This window comes from Neltuma alba, unplaced genomic scaffold (genome assembly GCF_004799145.2).
Source record: "Neltuma alba isolate B1F8T4 unplaced genomic scaffold, ASM479914v2 tig00007873_pilon, whole genome shotgun sequence".
Classification (NCBI taxonomy): Eukaryota; Viridiplantae; Streptophyta; class Magnoliopsida; order Fabales; family Fabaceae; genus Neltuma; species Neltuma alba.
The window spans coordinates 1-19,117 of record NW_021634887.1 but is presented as its reverse complement, the minus strand read 5'-3'; the positions used below and the strand labels follow the sequence as shown (position 1 = coordinate 19,117).

Sequence of the window (19,117 nt, the reverse complement as noted above, 5' to 3'; positions counted from 1 at the left end):
ATTTAGTACGAAACATTGAAAGTAAGGAATAGGGATTGTAATTGCAATTGAGAAAAATCATTAAAATAGTATTTATTATGGGTAATTGCTTGTTACATGGGATTAGGTAAACCTATAGAGGTGAGATTAGGGAATATTACTTTTCCTCATGGTATTTCCCAATCTCACATATATGGATCTGACTAATCCCATATAACAAGTAATCTCTTATGTTAGACACTCTTTTAATAGGTATTCTCAATCACAATTCCAATTCTAATCTCCGGACCTAATTTTCAATGCTTCCTACCAAACAGAACCGAAAAGATAGCATAGAGAAGCGCACTGCATTCCTACGACAGCCATACGCAACATCCAGGATCAGCATAACTTATTTTAAGTTTGTTCATAACACCCGGAATCCCAAGTGAGCCCACGACTTAAAAATTGCAATTATGGTTAGTGGGTAGTTTGTGATGAATAATTTTTTGGCATCAAGCTTACGATGAATAATAATTTTATGGAAATTTAACAATTCAATTGAGAATGATCACTCCTTCAAAGTAATATTTAATTTGGCTCACCAACCATGTTCTATGAGATTCCCTCATATATTGCCACACACATCTATACTGGAAGAAAAATGCACTCAGCTATACTAGATTATGTGTTAGTTGTGCCTTGTAACTTAATTACATAAAAGTTTGCTTACAACTAGAAGTAAGGTGTTGTGATGAGTTTGATTTTGCTTATAATTTCAAGCTATTAATGTCTATTTCCTGAAATTTGAAAAAAAAAAAAAGGGAAAAAATATACCATGTGAACATAGCAAGATGAGGACAAGTCCAAACTATAAGGTGATGCAAACCAAATTCTCTGAAGGTGTTCTTTTTGAACACATAGTATTTTTGTAAAGCAAATTGGTATTGAGTTTGATGTTTACAATAAAAAAAGAAAACTCAAATCACTGGGATGATCAAAGTTCAGCCTCTAATGATTATTAGGTAATGGAACTTTAACAATGTGACCAATGTGTGAGAAAGTAATTAATATTATCATTACAACCCACTTTCTATGATTTCCCCGTTAACAGTAATATACCACTCCCATCCTAAATATGAGTTATTTATAAAGAAAAGTTTTGATCCCAAACGTAAATCACTCGTAGTATACTTGATGTTTGTTTTCTAATTTTACTTTTATTTAACTCTTATTGGAAAGAGGAAAAAGGATGGAGAAGTTAATATAAAAATGATTGGTAAACGTAGAGAGAGGAGAAAAAAACTTTAAAGCTAAAATATACGTCAAATCCGATTTTAGGATTGAAAAGCTAAAAATATATTTTTTTAACGTTAACAGAATAAATTAAAATCTTATATAAAATTAAGTGATCAAATATATACTTTAGCCAAACTTTAATGATGGTATAAAATTGAAAAATAAACCTTTAATAAGAGACCAAATTAAATTTTTTTATTGGAGACAATCTTATTTAAAGTACTGTTAGATACTAAATATAGATAATTTTTTTAATAAGAATTCAAATCTTAATTCGTTAGGCTGTGAGTAACTAATTTTTTTAAAATTAAACTGAGTCTTAGTGGCCGGTGACAACTTTAATATATGTGCGCGTGCGCGCCCGCATGATATGGACACTTCACTTTCGAGCCCACTAGCTGGAAGGGCGGAGAGAGAATATGGAAAACAAATGCGGAGCAGTGAAGCAGCACCCATCTCAAATGATCACTCTCTCCAATCTTGCTGTACTGTTTTGTTGTTTTCCCGTTTTCCCTTTTCTGGACGCCTCTTGTAATTATTGACATCAGTAAATTCTCTTCCTCCTCAAAAAAAATGAAGCATTCTTTAATGACCCACATGGGTTTTGTTTCATCGTACGGGGCATTTCACCTCTGTTGTCGGTAAAGAACACTTTCTGCGGCAATTTTTTTTTTGCTTATTTTAATTTTTTATTACTATTATATATATTTGATTTTAAAATAATTATTATCAAATTTATTCCGGTTCAATAACAAGAAGAGAACTACAAACGAAGAAGTTCAGGAGTTGGAATCATAAAAAGTCATATTTAAGGTAAAAATATCTGGTAGCGGATGTGGCAACACCTGATGGCTGGCGGTGGTCAGCAGCTAGCGGAAGTCACAGCGGAAGGTCCTTTTTTTCACTGTATATTTCTAACTAATACATTTTGTTAGTAAAAATATTTTGAAAAAAACAATGTCTATTTATATTAATATTAAGTAAGGACCGGAGGTCGTACAGTATCAGAGATATAAAAATTTATGTAATCATAAGCAGAAATAAAAGGCAGAAGAAGGGGGGTGAAGAAGACGATCTTTCCTGGATGAAAAGGACAACAGGTTTTCTTCATGGAATCATCCAAAATAACAAATCTGGCCTCACCAAAGCAACCTTCTTCTCATCAATGTCTAAAGATGTTTTGGGCGTTTTGCTGCTCATTTCTAGCTTCTATCTATATTCTGGTTCTTGTATAGATTTCACTGCCTCGTTTCAATTTGTCAGAGACCCTGATACTATCAGCTCAGGAAGCTTCAAACTTGGGTTCTTTAGCCCGGGAAATTCAACCAAGCGCTATGTTGGAATTTGGTATCTATCTGAAACCACAGTCGTATGGGTGGCTAACAGAAACAGCCCTCTCAGAGATTCGTCTGGGGTTTTCACAATTTCTAAAGATGGCAACCTTGTGGTGTTGAATGACCAAAATCTCACACTTTGGTCATCTAATGTGTCAAACATTCCTCCCAATTCATCAATGATGGCTCTGCTTCTAGATACTGGGAACCTTGTTCTGAAAGATAACACCACAGGACAAACACTATGGGACAGTTTTCAGCATCCTTCTGATTCATTCTTTCCAAAAATGAAACTTGGTATAAGCCGAGGAACAGGTGAAAAACCAAAGCTTACGTCTTGGACATCCCCTTCTGATCCATCCATAGGAAGCTTCTCAGCAAGTCTTGAACGCTTGGATGCTCCTGAAGTTGTAGTCTACAATGGATCTAAACCATATTGGCGTTCTGGTCCATGGAATGGACAGGAATTTCTAGGAGTGAAGGCTTCTTCATATCTCGACGGATTCAGTCTAAAAGAATACAATGATACATATTACATCTCCTTTGATCTGGCAAACCCATCTTATTTCGGAGTTTTTAAGTTGAATTCAACAGGAAACTTGGTTGTAACGGGATGGATCAACAAACAGGAAGCTGGAAGATGGAGGATTCAACATAATGAATGCGATATTTATGGTCAATGTGGAGCATTTGCCTTCTGTAATTCCCAGAGTACTCCAGTTTGTAGCTGTTTAGATGGGTTTGAACCGAAGAATCCAGATGAATGGAATAAGCAAAACTGGACAAATGGTTGTATAAGAAAAGCACCATTGCTGTGTGACAAGAGGATAAAAAATGGAATTGAAGATGCGTTCAAGAAAATAGAGAACATGAAAACACCAGATTTTGTAGAGAGATTATTGCAGGTTCCTGAAGAAAATTGCAGTAGGCAATGCTTACAAAATTGCTCGTGTTTGGCTTATGCATATGATGCTGCCATAGGATGCATGTCTTGGAGTGGTAAATTAATTGACATTCGAACAATCGCTTCTGGAGGTGTTGATCTCTACATTCGTCTAGCAAATTCAGAACTCAGTAAGTTTTGTAATTATATTCTCACAGTTCTCACAGTTCTCCCCTCACTTTCCAAGCTCCTATCAATCTGATAAACTAACTTGTTTTATTCATATTAATGCAGAAAAACATGAAGAAAATGTAGGTGAACGAAAGAACAAGCGGAAGGTAACAGTGATTGCTATTACTGTGACAGTTGGAGCCACTATTTTTGGTGCATGTTCGTATTTTTTGTGGACAATAATTGTTGCCAGATCAAAAGGTACGCGTGCACTATATATTCTGGCCACTTATATTACAGTGTTGCACACTAAATCATAATATTAATTTCTCTGGTATTCAGAGGGGTCCACAAATAAAGATGAGTGGAGTTTATTCAGATTAATACGTTGTTTAGTACAGGAAAAAAGAATCAAAATGGTCTGAGTGAAAGCATGAAAAGAGCGTCAAGACAAGGAAAACTAGAGGAGCTTCCACTGTTTGAGTTTGAAAAGGTTGCAATTGCAACAAACAATTTTCACCAATCTAACAGGCTTGGTCAGGGAGGTTTTGGTCCTGTGTACAAGGTAAAATTGGTTCAAATAAATTCACTAATTTATATAATTTATTATAGTTTCTTTTTTAATTTTATCCACTTTCTTCTAGGGAGAATTGCAAGATTCACAAGTCATAGCCGTTAAAAGACTTTCAAGAGGCTCTGGACAGGGTCTTGAAGAATTTATGAATGAAGTGAGGGTGATATCTAAACTTCAGCATCGCAATCTTGTAAGACTTCTTGGTTGTTGTATTGAAGGAGATGAAAGGATGTTGGTATATGAGTACATGCCAAACAAAAGTTTGGATGCATTGCTCTTTGGTTAGTTCTTTTATTATCCATTTTCTTACCAAATTGGATGTTTCACTTTTATGGTTTTTAGATATACGTAAATATGATTTTGGTTTTCGTCACTTCATCCAGTTTTCTTCCTTTCGTCCTCTTTAGGTTCAAGGAGAGATTTATTCTTAGATTGGAAAAAACGCTATAATATAATGGAAGGAATTGCTCGTGGACTACTTTATCTTCATAGAGATTCAAGATTAAAAATTATACACAGAGATCTTAAGGCGAGCAACATCTTGTTAGATGAAGAGTTAAATCCAAAAATATCAGACTTTGGTTTGGCAAAGATTTTTAAAGGCGATGAGAATGATCAAGGAAACACCAGAAGGGTTATTGGAACATAGTATGTTTCCCAGTTATATCATATTTTTATTGATGATATTTTATTTGATTATTCACTAATATAGTAAAGCTGATATACAAATTGGTTTTGGAAATATAGTGGGTACATGTCTCCTGAATATGCAATGCAAGGACTATTTTCAGAGAAATCAGATGTATTTAGTTTTGGGGTGCTGTTATTAGAAATTGTTGCTGGAAAGAAAAACACTAGCTTCTATCATGAGGAGATGCCCTTAAGCCTATTGGGATTTGTAAGACTCATTCTCATGCGATTTTAATTTTCAAGTCTTGTGGGTGGTGTCTATATTTAACTATTATACCCTTGCTTTCATATTTGTAGGCATGGAAACTACGGGTTGAAGATAATATTAAATCCCTAATAGACCGAGATATATATGATCCAAGCTTTCATGTGGAGATCTTGAGATGCATACATATTGGACTTCTATGCGTGCAAGAAGCTGCCAAAGATAGACCAAATATGTCCACTGTATATTCAATGCTTAATAGTGAGATTGTCAATCTTCCTTCACCAACACAACCTGCTTTCACCAAGAGTCAATATACTGTGAGTGCAGAATCGTCTCAACAAAGTGATCCTACTTACTCCATATGTAACACTGTGACGATCACAGAAGTACAAGGAAGATGAACTTCTAGCTCCCTAAAGTCATAAAAACATATGTTAGAGTTCACACCTGTCCCGACCAAAGGTTAAGGAAGTTGGTGTCTTGATGACAGGGAAGCCGGTGATCAAAGTCTCACTGAACAACAGCTATGATTATATCAGTCTTAAGATTTTAAGATAGCAAAATTTCTCGCTATTCATCCAGTACGTTTTTTACTAGGATGTATTTGTTTTGACTATATTACTACTTCGGTTTATAAACTTTCGGTCGAATCTAGCGAAATTAAGATAGGTTAAATTCTTAAGCACCATATGGGTGCGGCTTAAATTGATGACTCTTAAATTAATGTCATATAGATTATTTTAGGGAAATTTAACCTTTTATCTAGAGGACCTCTTTCTAACCCTATATAGTATTGTTAAAATAGTAAAGATGTTTTCTTAGATAAAATATTTTATTATTAATAAAAACAAATATGTCCTCTAATTACAATAGATGATGGTAGTAGTTGGGATGGATGGTGCGCATAATGGGCTACAGTTACAAGCGTGCGTATCAGATCAGATCATTTCTAATTTTTTTCCCTTCAGAAAAATTTGTAAGGTGATAATAGTCTGCTCTTTAATTTTTCAATTTGAGGGTCACGTTCAAATAAAAATTGAAATAAAATACTTGTGTTTATTTTAAGTTAAATTAGAAAACGCAGAATTTTTTTGACTATCTCAAAGCCGACTTTGCTGACGAGAACCTCAATAAGAAATGTACATCTTTGGTCAGAATCTCCCTTCAGTGGGAATTAGTTGGGCAGAACTATTAGTTATGAAGTCTTAAAAACATAATGTAATCATTAAAAGTCCTCATAACAGCAGAATGAACATGTTATTTCTTATACTAAAATTTGTTATTACATTCTATGTTGCTGTAGGACTTTTTAGTTATTGCATTTTTTTTTTTAGCCTGAGACTTATGATAATTCTCCCAATTAATTTTCCTTTGTTATGTGAGCACAAAGTCATCTTGATAAAGAATGATGGAACCTCGTGTATGTGTTTTATTACACAATCTAAAATCTATTTTTTCTCTACTGTCATTATTATATATTCTAATTACAGTCAGATTACTGATTTTTCTTTATTTTTGTACTATTACTGGCTCCCATCTTTAATGTACAAGCTAAATAAGTAATTTGGAGATATTAAAAAAATATGTTAAATTAATTATTTATAATAAATGTGTGCTTATATTTTTAAACTATCCTGCTTAATCATATGCATGGGACATATCCCTTGGTGTGAACTCCAATATTTTGGAAAAAAATTATAAATTTAGGAGATAAGGTGGATTAAAGTCTTGTATTACTTTCAGTCCTTATATAAGATGCAGTTGACAAATTTGGATAGATTAAAAATGTCATTAAATTGCTTTAAAGTATTTATATTTATCATTTTTTTAAAACTAATTTGTCTAAGTTATAAATTAATATATAATCTAATGACACATATAAGTATTTTAGAAAGATCATATAACATATGCTATAATTAAGTAATTTGGTAACTTCATTAATTTCCTCGAATTAGTTAATTAGGTCTTATATTAAGAATTGGAGGTAGTACAGAGGACCAAATCCAACCCCGACTAACTTTTATATTAATGATTAGACATAGTATTTTTTTTTTTTTGGTGAATTAGACATAGTATATTGTAACTAAGGCTGCAATGCTTTTTTAATTTGTTAAAAAAATTAAACAACATGCAATACATGATTGTAACTGAGATTTAAAAAAATATGAAAATATATTTTTAAAATTTAAATATTTATTTTTGAATTTTTAATTTCACAATATGTTTTAACATTTTATTTATGTAGTTTTCAAATTAATTTTATTTTTTAAATAATTTATAAAGACATAGAGTGCATGAGACAATAAATTACAGGATAAAAATATAAATACACCGGTAGACTCATACCAAACACAATATAATTTGCTTAGGTGCAAAATTACCACTAAAATTTTAAATGAGAGCAAAAATAACCATGTTGTTAATAAGAGCATATGTTTGTTACTTTTTATGGTGGTACATGTGTCCACTGCTGCTTATTTTGACCACGGGGGACGTGGCACTTGGACTAACTGAGAAAAAAAATTATAAATGATAAATCAAGAAAAAAAGAAATATGTAATATAAATGTAAATCCCCAAAATAACCCTGGTACCAAACGCGTGGATCGATCGTAAGTTTGCAACCTCATCGCCATCAATAACCTTGAAACCAGTTGTGCAGAGCAATCATAAATGCCATCAACTCTCGCGTGGCAACCTGTGCCTGTCATTTGTCGTCATCTTGCCACTGCTTCGCCGTAGACCGTAGTCCCGCTGCTGCCTTGCCATCAATCCTTCTATAGTCTGGGCGTAGAAATCATGAGTGGAGAGGAGAAAAATCCATCCTCGTTAACGTTGGAGGAAACATACACACTAAACCGGAGTAGAAAGAAGGCCTTGTTTGGTATAAAGTATTAAAAATAAGATATAAGAATCGTGACTGAGATTAAAAAATATATTAAAAGAGTTTTTAATATTGATTATTTGTTATTTAGGATTAGGTAAATCCATATATGGAAATGTTATAAAAGAGGTGGATGGGATTACTTAATCTCATATAATAAAAAATTACTCATACAAAATACTCTTTAATAATTTTTCTCAATCTGGCCCTTATCTTTATCATTCATTTTCAATGTTTAATATAAAACGGGACTTAAATTTTCTACTGATCAATTGTTGGTACCACGTGAGAAGGATTAGGTATATGGTGGAACAAGATGCTGATAAAGGGATCAATAACGGGATTCCGATGAATGAGTGGTGAGTAGTATATGCTTCAAGCCAAGTGCTGCTCATTATTTTTCTGATTATTTAATTATTAGTCTGAAAAGGTCAAGTCACTAATCTCATATTCCCATGTAATCCGATTCATCATATTCCCCACTTTCTCACTTTCATTTATTTATTTATTATTATATTCAGTTTTTCTGCAACTTCTTGCGGTTTCCAAATATACTTTTAGCGTTTTAATTTTACACAAGGTTTTATTTTAGTCTTTTAACTTTATAAAGTATACTTTTAGTCCTCTAATCTAAAAATTGTTGACAAAAAACGATGATATTAAGCTTTTGAATGCTGATAAAACATTACTAAATACTAACATATTAAGTTTAATATTCAAAACAATTATAATTGAGATAAAAAATCACTATTTAAGACTAACAATTTTAAAATTAAAAAAACTAAAAGTATACTTTTTTAAAGTTAAGAGACCAAATTAAAACTTTATATAAAGTTAAAGGACTAAATGTATACTTTAGTCTTTATTATTTCATTTCTCTAACAATGAGAAGGAGACCTTGCTACGCTCGGTTGTTTCATTGGAACATGACTACATTCACCCCCGATTCTGCTTCATTGAAGTCCGTTGAAGTGTTAGAGGCTGCAATGAACCTATTCGAACCAGATTAAGTTCACTGCTGGATGCTTCACCAAGGAAAAGACCATGGTTTTCTTCCCCATTCTTCATCTAGATTAAAAAAAAAAATTCCCGATTAATACTTTAATAATGAATTATTGTTCCTTTTCCGGATCACCACTAGGAATTCCCAATTTTAAGTGCTTCAGTTCATTTCTTGATTTTTCTTTATATGGGTTCTTCAATCAGCAAGCATAGGTGCTCCGACGAGGGTAGAGTGAACGAAAGAGGAAGTGAAGGGACGAGGCTAATTCTTCTATGTACCGCGAGCTAGGATTTATGTCAACAATTTTAGGCAATTGCCCTTTCTCTAGCAATTAAAAAAAAAAAACAGAAGTGTCATTTTAGTTTTGATTTTAAAGTTTATGGGTAATTTGGTAGTCAAAAAAAGTATATGTTGTTCGATGCATATTGGGCATAAATTAATAAGAATATTTGCGCCTTTGCCCAATTTTTTTAAGAAAGTTATTTTCTGGAAAAAAACAGTATAGAGTGCTTAGGAAAAAATCTAGTAATTAAAAACTCTCATCACTATAAAAAGTAACCAACTAGTGACAAAATTGCATTGTATTTTGTTGCTAATTCATTGTAACACCTTACTTTGCGGACCTAGATAAGAACATATTATCGTTATCTACCGTCGGAACCATAATCTAAAAAGGTTAAATTTTTAAAATCTTTTATATAACTCGCAACTCGGTACTCCGCTCTTGTAATGAATAGGATATTCTGAAAAAAAATTTAATTATACTTATAATTTCTTATTTTCTAACTTCTTCAACGATTCACATCTCACAACTTTATTTCTTGAAATTTTATGGGGTAAAGGTACAATTTTACCCTTAATCTTATTTTAAGTGACACAACATTCTGATCTTTTTAGGGGTACAATTTTATTCATGATCTTTTTTTAGTGCCCTCAAAAATCAGGGATACAGTTCACCAAAAAAATTATGGGTACAATTGTGCTACTAAAAAGATTGGGTTGTTAAGTGCCCTTGAAAAATAAGATTATCAGTAAAATAGTACATTTACCCGCAATTTTATGCCATAAATTAAAACTCGGATTCATACAATTATAGCTTTAACAATATCATAGACACACACTACTAGGAAATTCCAACTATGTTCAATTTATCCTCCCATGCCTTCCTCCTTATATATGGAGACACATGTAATCATATCAATAAAGTCTACATACTCCATGAAAAGAAAATGTAAACATGACATGGATCACAAAAAGAGAACATAGCACAAAATATATTAATTTATCATATTGTTTATCTAAGTAAAAAAATTCTTCACTTCCACCTAAGCTGTGCTCCCACCAACTTCACTTTACCCTTGGATGAGATGGGCCATGTGGTTACATAGAAGAAAAAGGTGAGATTATGAAGTAACTATATTCCATATATTATGAATGGTAAAAATTGAGCATACAAAATAAGCCATTAAGAACAACATCTCGCATATAACTAAACTAAATTATAAATAACTTATCAACTGCATAACTATAATTGAGTAGTTGAGCATATGCATAACCAAATAACTAGCTAAATTGAATCACACATATATGTAATCAAATAAAACTGTAGCACAAGCACTCTTAAAAATAAAATGCCTGTATTATGACAGATTGTATCAACAAAACTGCATCAACAATTCTAACCACTTGACATCAACCAAGATATGTTACTCGCATCAATGATTTAGTTAGCCTAGCATCAATCAAGGTTAATCACATCAACTTAGCATCAACGACTCGACAAAAACCGTATCAATGATTATAACAACTTGACATCAACCAAGGTGCATACATTAGTTGCATCAACGATTTTGATAACCAGGTATTAACCAAGGTTAATGACATCAGCTAAATAGATGTTAATTAGGTACGCATGTACTTTTGTGGAATATTTTACTGAATAATGACATGAATGATTAACCTCAATTGATACTGGGGAAGTTACTAAATTACTTTAAAATATTTATATTCATCATTTTTTTCCAAATTAATTTGCCTCACTTATAAATTAATATACTCTTTCTGGTTCAAAATATAATATAAACTATAATGGAAGGGCTTGGTTTTTTGATAAGATAATATTCATCTAAGCATTTAATTTTTTTTTCCAATTTTGCTCATCATATATTCTTTTTCTTCTTTGCTTGATTTCTTGCATCTTTTACTTATTTTCTTCATTAATAAATGCATATTTGGAAAAAATACATGCCTTATATATTTACTATTTTAAACTGATTTTAACTAATTTCTTGATAAATATAAATGGATAAAGTTTATCTTATATTTTGAACTGAAGGGATTATACTCTAATAACACATCTAAGTATTTTAGACTTATGCCATAATTATGTAATTTAATAATTTTATTAATTTTCTTAAATTAGTTAACTGGATCTTATATATATTAGGTACTAGAGATGGTATATAGGACCAAATTTAACTCTCGACTAACTCTTATGTTAAGGACAAAAGATAATATATTGTAATTAAGGTTGCAATGCTTTTTCAATTTGTTAAAAAAAATTAGACAACATGAATATATACATGATCAAAAATATTTTTTTTTAAAGTTAGATTTTTATTTTTAAATTTTTAATGAGAAAATATATTTTAACATTTTTTTATGTAGTTTTCAAATTAATTTCAATTTTTAAAATAATTTATAAAGACTAAGAGGGCATGAGACAATAAATTATAGGGTAAAGTACAAATATACCCATAAATTCATTCTCAATATGCGCCAAGTACAATATGCTTTTCTTGAGTACAAAATTACCGACTAAAATTTAAAGTGAGAGAAAAAAATAAGGAGAGCCGACATCTTACTTTTTTTTATCTTGGGACCATAATATTCTACATGTGTGCACTGTTACTTATTCTAACCATAGGGAGCGTGGCACCTGGACCAACCGAGAAAAAAAAATTACAAATGACAAATCAAGAAAAAAAGAGCAAGTATATAATATAAATGTAAATCCCCAAAATCCCTGAGACCAAATGTGTAGATCGATAGTAAGTTTGCAACCGTATCGTCATTATAGGTGGAAATACGGGCTGACCAGGTTTGGGCCCTAGAAGGCTAGCCTTGTATGGCCAACAGGTTTAAAAGAGCCAACCCTACAAGACCAAAATTTCAAAAATACTCTAATTAGTTAGGCCTAGCCTTTAAACTAACGGGTTTAGGGTTGACTCGCGAGCTTTCGACCCATTTAAAAAAAAGTTATTTTTCACATTTCTCACATTTTTTATCCAAAGGAAAAAACAAGCCAATGAAATTATTAATAAAAGATATAAATATGTTAGAAAATTAAGTCACAAATACTCATCTAGTCCGATTTATAAGGTAGAGAGAGAAGACATTTTTTGGTTCTATTTATCGGGTACTGAGAGAGATTTTTTATATGGATGTACAATTTTACCCTTAATTTATTATTGTGTTAATTTTGTTTATATGAGGTATAATGTATATTAAATAGGGATAAAGTTGGAAAGTTGTTGAATTTTAAATGAGAGTTAATAATGTTTAAGAGCCTGTTTGGTTCAATTGCATATACCCTCCACTATGCAATGCATTGTAATGTAATGAGATGTAATGCAATTTTGATTATCATTAGAATGTTTGGTATGACATTGGACATGTGTAAAAGAAAAATTAATTTTTATGATAAATTAAAAATGTAAACAAATAAAAAGACCAAAATATCCTCATCCAAAAAAAAAAACACGTTTACCTTGTACTTTCGCATTTCTTCAACAACAACAGATAAAATGAAAAGGGAAACAGGCCATGACATTGATTTTAGTATACAATAAAAATTCATGAATCACAAGTCTAACCACAAACTATATAGATTTGGAACCAATTTTTTTAGAGCTAACTAACTAAAACACAAAGAATGACAAATCAAAACTAACAATATAGATCTGGGATCATTTTTTGGTCTTTTGGGAAAATAAAAACTATTGGTCCTTCTCTTCGTACATAATTTTTCAATTACTTTGTTTTGAGACCGAATGTCTGAGGAGAAAGCTATGAAGTGTGACTATGAGAAGGAATCATGATTGGGAAATGAAGCTTTGCCGACGTTGAAGGAACAGGCACTACTACAAAATGAGAAATACTTGACGCTAAATACTTGACGATTATAACACAAAACCGTCAAATATGGTGTGGCAGAAGAAAACTTGACGGTTTTAAGAGGAACCATCAAGTTTCCTTTGATAATAATTGACGGTTTTTTCAAAACCGTCAAGTTTCCTTTCATAATACTTGACGATTATATTATAGCCGTCAAGTATTATTATAGGAAACTTGATGGTTCCTCGTTAAACCGTCAAGTTTTAGAATACTTGACGGTTTTTCATTATAACCGTCAAATATTCTATTAAAATACTTGTCAGTTATAATGAAAAATCGTCAAGTATTATGTTTTAAAACCCCCATTTCTATTCATTTTGCTCTACCGGGTTTGAAATTTCTAGCGCCTCTTTTGGTTCCTAACCTATACCCAGACATCGCAACCCTCTAAACCTCCATTCCTACCTCATTTTCGGTCTTTCCCTTTGTTTTTATTGATCATCTTTCATCATCGTCCCTCTCTATGTCCTCTTTCGTCATTGAGGCGTCCTCCAGCATCGTCATTGTCACGTATTGTTTTCCAGATTTTACAGCTTCAAGTTAGTCCCTCTTCACGTCCTCCTTCGTCACTCGCTCCCCTTATTTTTAGTGGTTCCTTCGAAATGATTATAGTTGAAAGAGGATGATAGGATGAGCAATTATTTTTGCTCTATTATAGTTTTTCTGTTCGGCTAAATGGGTTTTTTCACATTTTGATCAGTTTTTGGGTTTAGGATCTTTTCAATTTCTATTTTAGCCATAAATTGTTTGGTAAATTATCGAAATTGTTAATGTTTCAATTTTGGTTTCTATAATTGAAATTAACTAAGGCTGTATGTTTTATGTTTTTGAATGTTAATTAATTTGTATGTTGTTATATATTGAAATTACCTTACTGCTGGTTTTCTGCTTAATTAATATTTCATTTGAAGTTAAATAGAAGGCATAAAGCCTGGGGAATGTTAAGTTATAAGCTATTGCGCTACCAAATTTTTTTCAAATAGAATAGCACATCAGTAGTAGTAGAATATTTTTCAAACTGAAGTGAAAGTGAATTTTTGTTTAATTACTAGTTGCTAACAACTAGAATTACTAGTTATTGACAAGTAGAATTAAAGAGGGATAAATGTGATCAATAGTATGAGGTAAAGGTATAATTTTACCCTTAATCTTATTTTAGGTGACATAGCACCCTGATCTTTGCAATTTGACCCATGATCTTTTTTTGTGCACCCAAAAGACAAGGATACAATTGCACTAAAAAGAATCATAGGTAAAATTGCACCAAAAAATCATTGGTTGTTATGAAACAAATGGCAGTGAAATTAGTATGAAAATAGTTTATTACGAAATTTCCTAAGAACAGAGGTTTTTCAGGAAAAATAGTGAAAATGGCGTAAAAATAATTATTTTAAATATGCAGAGGCCTCAATAATTCCTGAACAAATATGAGAAAATTATTTAAGAATTTATTTGAATTTATAAAATTGGAGGTGCAGGAATTAATTTTAAAATATTTATTATTGAAATTTTATTAGTAAAGCCCTATCTCAGAGAAAATTCAAAATAAATAGTTATTGGTTGAAATAAATTTCAAAATTTTTTAGGAGAATTTCCTATATTAAAAAGGAGTTTTTGATGGAGAGAAATGAATTTTTAGAGGCCCAAAACTATTTTTGAAAATAGTAACAAAAATAGTGAGTTTTGGTTAGAACTTGATATTTATGATTGGGTCACACTTTTTCTCTCTTTTTAAATCAGATTTGGGCTTTATATTGGCCAAGAGAGCCCAAAAATTTCATGCAAGACATGGGTCAAGAATTGAAGAGGCTTAAGCCCAATTTAAACCTAAAAATCAATGAAAAAATCGAGAAAAAAGACACTTGGCATAACCTGAAAATTGGAGGCATTTTGATTGGAGGCCACATGACCCCATATGTGGTAGGATTTGGTGCCACAAAGGAGGGGAGGAAGGTCATATTTTTGGTATGTAAATACCTCCTCATATTAAGCATAATTCAGCCAAAAATAGAGAAATTAGGAAAAATTCTGTCCAAGTGAATTCTCAACTCAAAACAGCACCTAACACCCTCCAAATTCAAGAAAAATTATCAAGCTTCAACCTAGGATCCATTAAGGTATGTCTAACTTGATTTTGGTTGGATTTAAGTGTTGTTTTGATTGAAATTTCTTGACAAATTCTAAGGTGTCATGCTATTTTTTTGGCTTGATTGACGAAGCATTAGGAAATCATAGAAATCATGAATATGAGCTTGGAATTACATGTTCAATTGATGTTTAGATTGAGTTTTGGAAAAAAGTCAAGATTAGGGTTTATATAGACCCTATTCAGCCACTTCAAATTCTTGGAGTTAGAGATTGTTTCAATATAATTTGATAATTCTAATGGGTTTAAAAGATGTTTTTGTGTAGGGAAACACCAAGAAAAAGTGTTTAAAATCATTGGAATCAACAATGAAAATTTTGAAATGTTATACTACCCTATTCGGCCAAGTCAAGATGAAAGGGAAGGAATGTTATTTTGTTAAATCTGATTTGATGTTTGGATTCTACATGAAAAATTGTAAAGGAGTGGTTGAAGAGATTGATTGAAACAAAGAGGAAATAATTATGTCAAAAATCAAGTAAAAAAGGGTTTAATTGAGTCTAATGTCAAGCATTAGTGTTTATGCTTGGATTATTGGTAATTTGGAATGTGTTTGTGCTTGGAATGATAGACACTTTGTAAGAAATCAAAGAGGAGCACAATAATATGAAAGAGGTAGAATTGATTAAGCAATAAGAGGTAGCATTGAAATTATAATTTGATTGCTCTCTTGCTTGTTTAAATGTGTTTATGTGGTTTGATTCATGTTGTCATGATGTGATTGATCAAATTATATGCCTTGGCAATATGTATGGAAGAATGGTATAATGGTTTGTTCAATTGCTCTCTTTCTATGGCAATTAATTTGTACATGAAATGATGCATGAATATGTTATTCACATGATATCATAGCACTTTTTTACATAGTATGATTGCATGATAATTATGATTCTTTACTACTAAGATTTCTATGAAATCTCATTCTTTTATGTTCAAATATTTATTAATTAGGAGTTGGATCAAGCAAAGACAAAGGGAAGCAGATCATTTTGGGAGAGAATTGATTATTATGTCTCTTTGAAACAATTTTTGTAATTATTATAGATTATTGTAAATTATGTTGAATGTTTGTATTTATGATCAAAAATGATATGTATGTTGATATTTGGTCAAGAAATCATGCCTTAGCATGGTTTATGTGACTAGAATGGTTATATGGATTGAAAGGGAAAGAACAACCAAGGATGATAATTTAGGGGGATTAAAGTTGACTTTTTAAGGGTAAAATTTGACCAATAAAATTTTGTGCAATTGTTTGATTCTTGAGCTGAAATCTGGAGGCTTATAGGTCTGATTTTTAGCTTTAAAACAAGTGGTATTTTGTTAAATTTGGAGTTTTGTACAAAAAGTTATGCCCTTTTAAAGTTTGGTATAAATCCTGAAAAATTGAAAAATGACCATATGAATAGTATCATCTTACACGAAATCTGGGATTTATTGGTGAATTCTGGATGCCAATAAGTATTTTTTTCCCTTAAAGATGGCACAAGAGCTCTAAGTAGAACTTGGAACCACTTCATTTTGATTTTTCTAGAATCAGTTATAAATTTTCAAAATTTAGCCTTTAGTAGGGTCACAATGAATAGCAAACCAAATTTGTGAAATTTTAATTTCAAAATTTTCCAACTTAAGGCCATAAGAATGGTTCTAAATAGTTCTAATTGAAGTAAAATGAGGTCTAAAAGTAAGGTATGACACTTTAGGTCAGTAATACGTCTAGCAATGGATTAGTCAAACTTTGTAAATGTATTATCTTTTGAACTTCTAGTTTACATTCTTTTGTGCGAGAATCAAGATGAAATATTGATAATTCTTTCCAACCAATATCCTTTTCCAACTACTTATTTTCTCTCCTTAATGTTGGGAAAATTGACTCGTCAAAATGACAATCGGCAAATCGAGCTGTGAACGAATCTCTTATTGAGGGTTTTAGATCCTTTATTATGGCAGGAGATTCATATTCAACATGGATTTCCATCCTTCTTTGAGGACCCATCTGGATACATTATGGTGGAGCAATTAGAACATATACAGCACATCCTGAGGTTCTTTTATGGTAATGGCTGAATAATTAGCTCTCTTTTGGAACATGCATTACATGAGAAAACATTAGATTGTGGTATTTGTTAACTTTTCAATCAATGTCCACATGAATTCTCAATTATTTTTTGCATCATAATTATCCTAGGATGGCATAACCGGTTATGCCAAACATTATCATTTGTAAACTTCTAGTTTACAATGGCATGAACTTCAACTATACTAATAAACATGTAGTACAAGCCAGAGGAAAATACAGGAAATCTCTCTAGTGTGCATTTCTTACTAGAGATTGATTTTGTGATTGCAAGATATTCTTGATTTTCCTCAGTTATTGTTTTGATATAATATCCATTCTTACGGATATCCTTGAAACTCAACAAATTTCTTTTAGACTTAGTTGAGCAAAATACATTATCAATGCATAACATTGTTCCTCCAGGTAAAAATATATTGGCATTTTCGGAACCTTTAATCAACTTTGGACTTCCAGATATAGTATGAACATTGGCTTCTTGCATTGCCAAATGAGAGAAATATTTCTCATTCCTAGGTATTGTGTTCGTTGTTACACTATCGGCAAGACGTAAGTCTTCACAATTGATGTCAATAGGAGCCATTCTTCATAGCCAAAGAAGAGGAAAGAAAATTAATCATTTAATATTAATTTGGAAAGAACAAGTGTGTAACTAATGAATCATTTAATAATAATTTTGCAATAAAATCTACCAAGGTTGAAATAATGAAATCAAGTCACAATGATTGGATTATCTTGAAGGCCCAAACATAGAGTAGCCTCTTTTTTTTTTTGAAAATTTGGCTAAAACTATGGATTGATGCTCACTATTTATTTATTTTATTTTTTTAAGATAAAATATTAGAGCAAGAGAAAAAGAGAGAAGAAGGGAAAATATATAAAATTAATGAACAGAAAGTACTCATAATTTATATTGATATGAAAAGATAATAACATTGAAAGTGGAAACTTTATTAAGGTATGAGAAAGAAAAATACATTAAAACATAGATATTAGGGGAAAAAACACACTTAATCATAGAAATTGAAGTCTGCTAAGATAGATTTATTTTTGAATGATATTTTCATCACCAATTAGGTGGTCAATCCTTCCGTTATGATCAGCAAAGAAATCAGCAATATCCAGATAAGTGATATCCATGTTGTCATACTCAAAATCGCCCTCTTCATCAACAAAATTTGTTTCTATCTTTAGCATTTTGCCATTACTCTTACTTTTATTTTTAAGTGATTCTTAGTAAAGGTCAACCAAATGTTTTGGTATACGATAGTATGTTCCCAATGATCATTACCACCACAATGATAACATGAATTTTCAACATGATTAACATTCCCACTAGTTTTTTTTTTGTAATTCTCATTATTCTTTATTCTCTTCATGTGGGGATTAGAACCCTAACTCAACCACATCTATGTCCACGGCTAGGGCCATAACACGACTACTTCTATATCCATGTCTATATGTATGGCTACGACCTCGTGTAGTCGTGTATATTCATTCACCTTTGGGAATGGAGCAGAGCCAATTGGATGGATTCATGATTTTTCATTAAGAGTTTGTTATTTGCTCAGGCACAAGAAGGCAAGAAATAATTTAGAATATTTCTTGAACCTTTTTCACTGTACTATTGCTGCAGTAGCACATAGGATGCATGAAATGTGGAGAATGTTTTTTCTAACACATCTTCATTCAGTAACTTTTTCTCCACATAATTT

At 31.5% G+C, this 19,117-nt stretch overlaps 1 protein-coding gene across 1 annotated transcript; it reads left to right on the top strand.

Annotated features, from left to right (window-relative positions):
• Positions 1-2,337: 2,337 nt before the first annotated feature.
• Positions 2,338-5,777, top strand: LOC114753349 (G-type lectin S-receptor-like serine/threonine-protein kinase At1g11300). The gene is made up of 7 exons (XM_028942045.1): positions 2,338-3,665; positions 3,769-3,906; positions 4,047-4,210; positions 4,290-4,500; positions 4,627-4,867; positions 4,967-5,117; positions 5,207-5,777. Exons 1-7 carry the CDS (start codon positions 2,342-2,344, stop codon positions 5,516-5,518), a joined length of 2,541 nt encoding a protein of 846 aa, XP_028797878.1. The 5' UTR covers positions 2,338-2,341; the 3' UTR covers positions 5,519-5,777.
• Positions 5,778-19,117: the final 13,340 nt, after the last annotated feature.

Coding starts and splice junctions, on each gene's coding strand:
- LOC114753349 (XM_028942045.1), top strand. CDS start 2,342: ATGAAAAGGACAACAGGTTTTCTTCATGGAATCATCCAAAATAACAAA. Junction 4,211..4,289: donor GTTTTGGTCCTGTGTACAAG/GTAAAATTGGTT, acceptor ACTTTCTTCTAG/GGAGAATTGCAAGATTCACA. Junction 5,118..5,206: donor CCTTAAGCCTATTGGGATTT/GTAAGACTCATT, acceptor TCATATTTGTAG/GCATGGAAACTACGGGTTGA.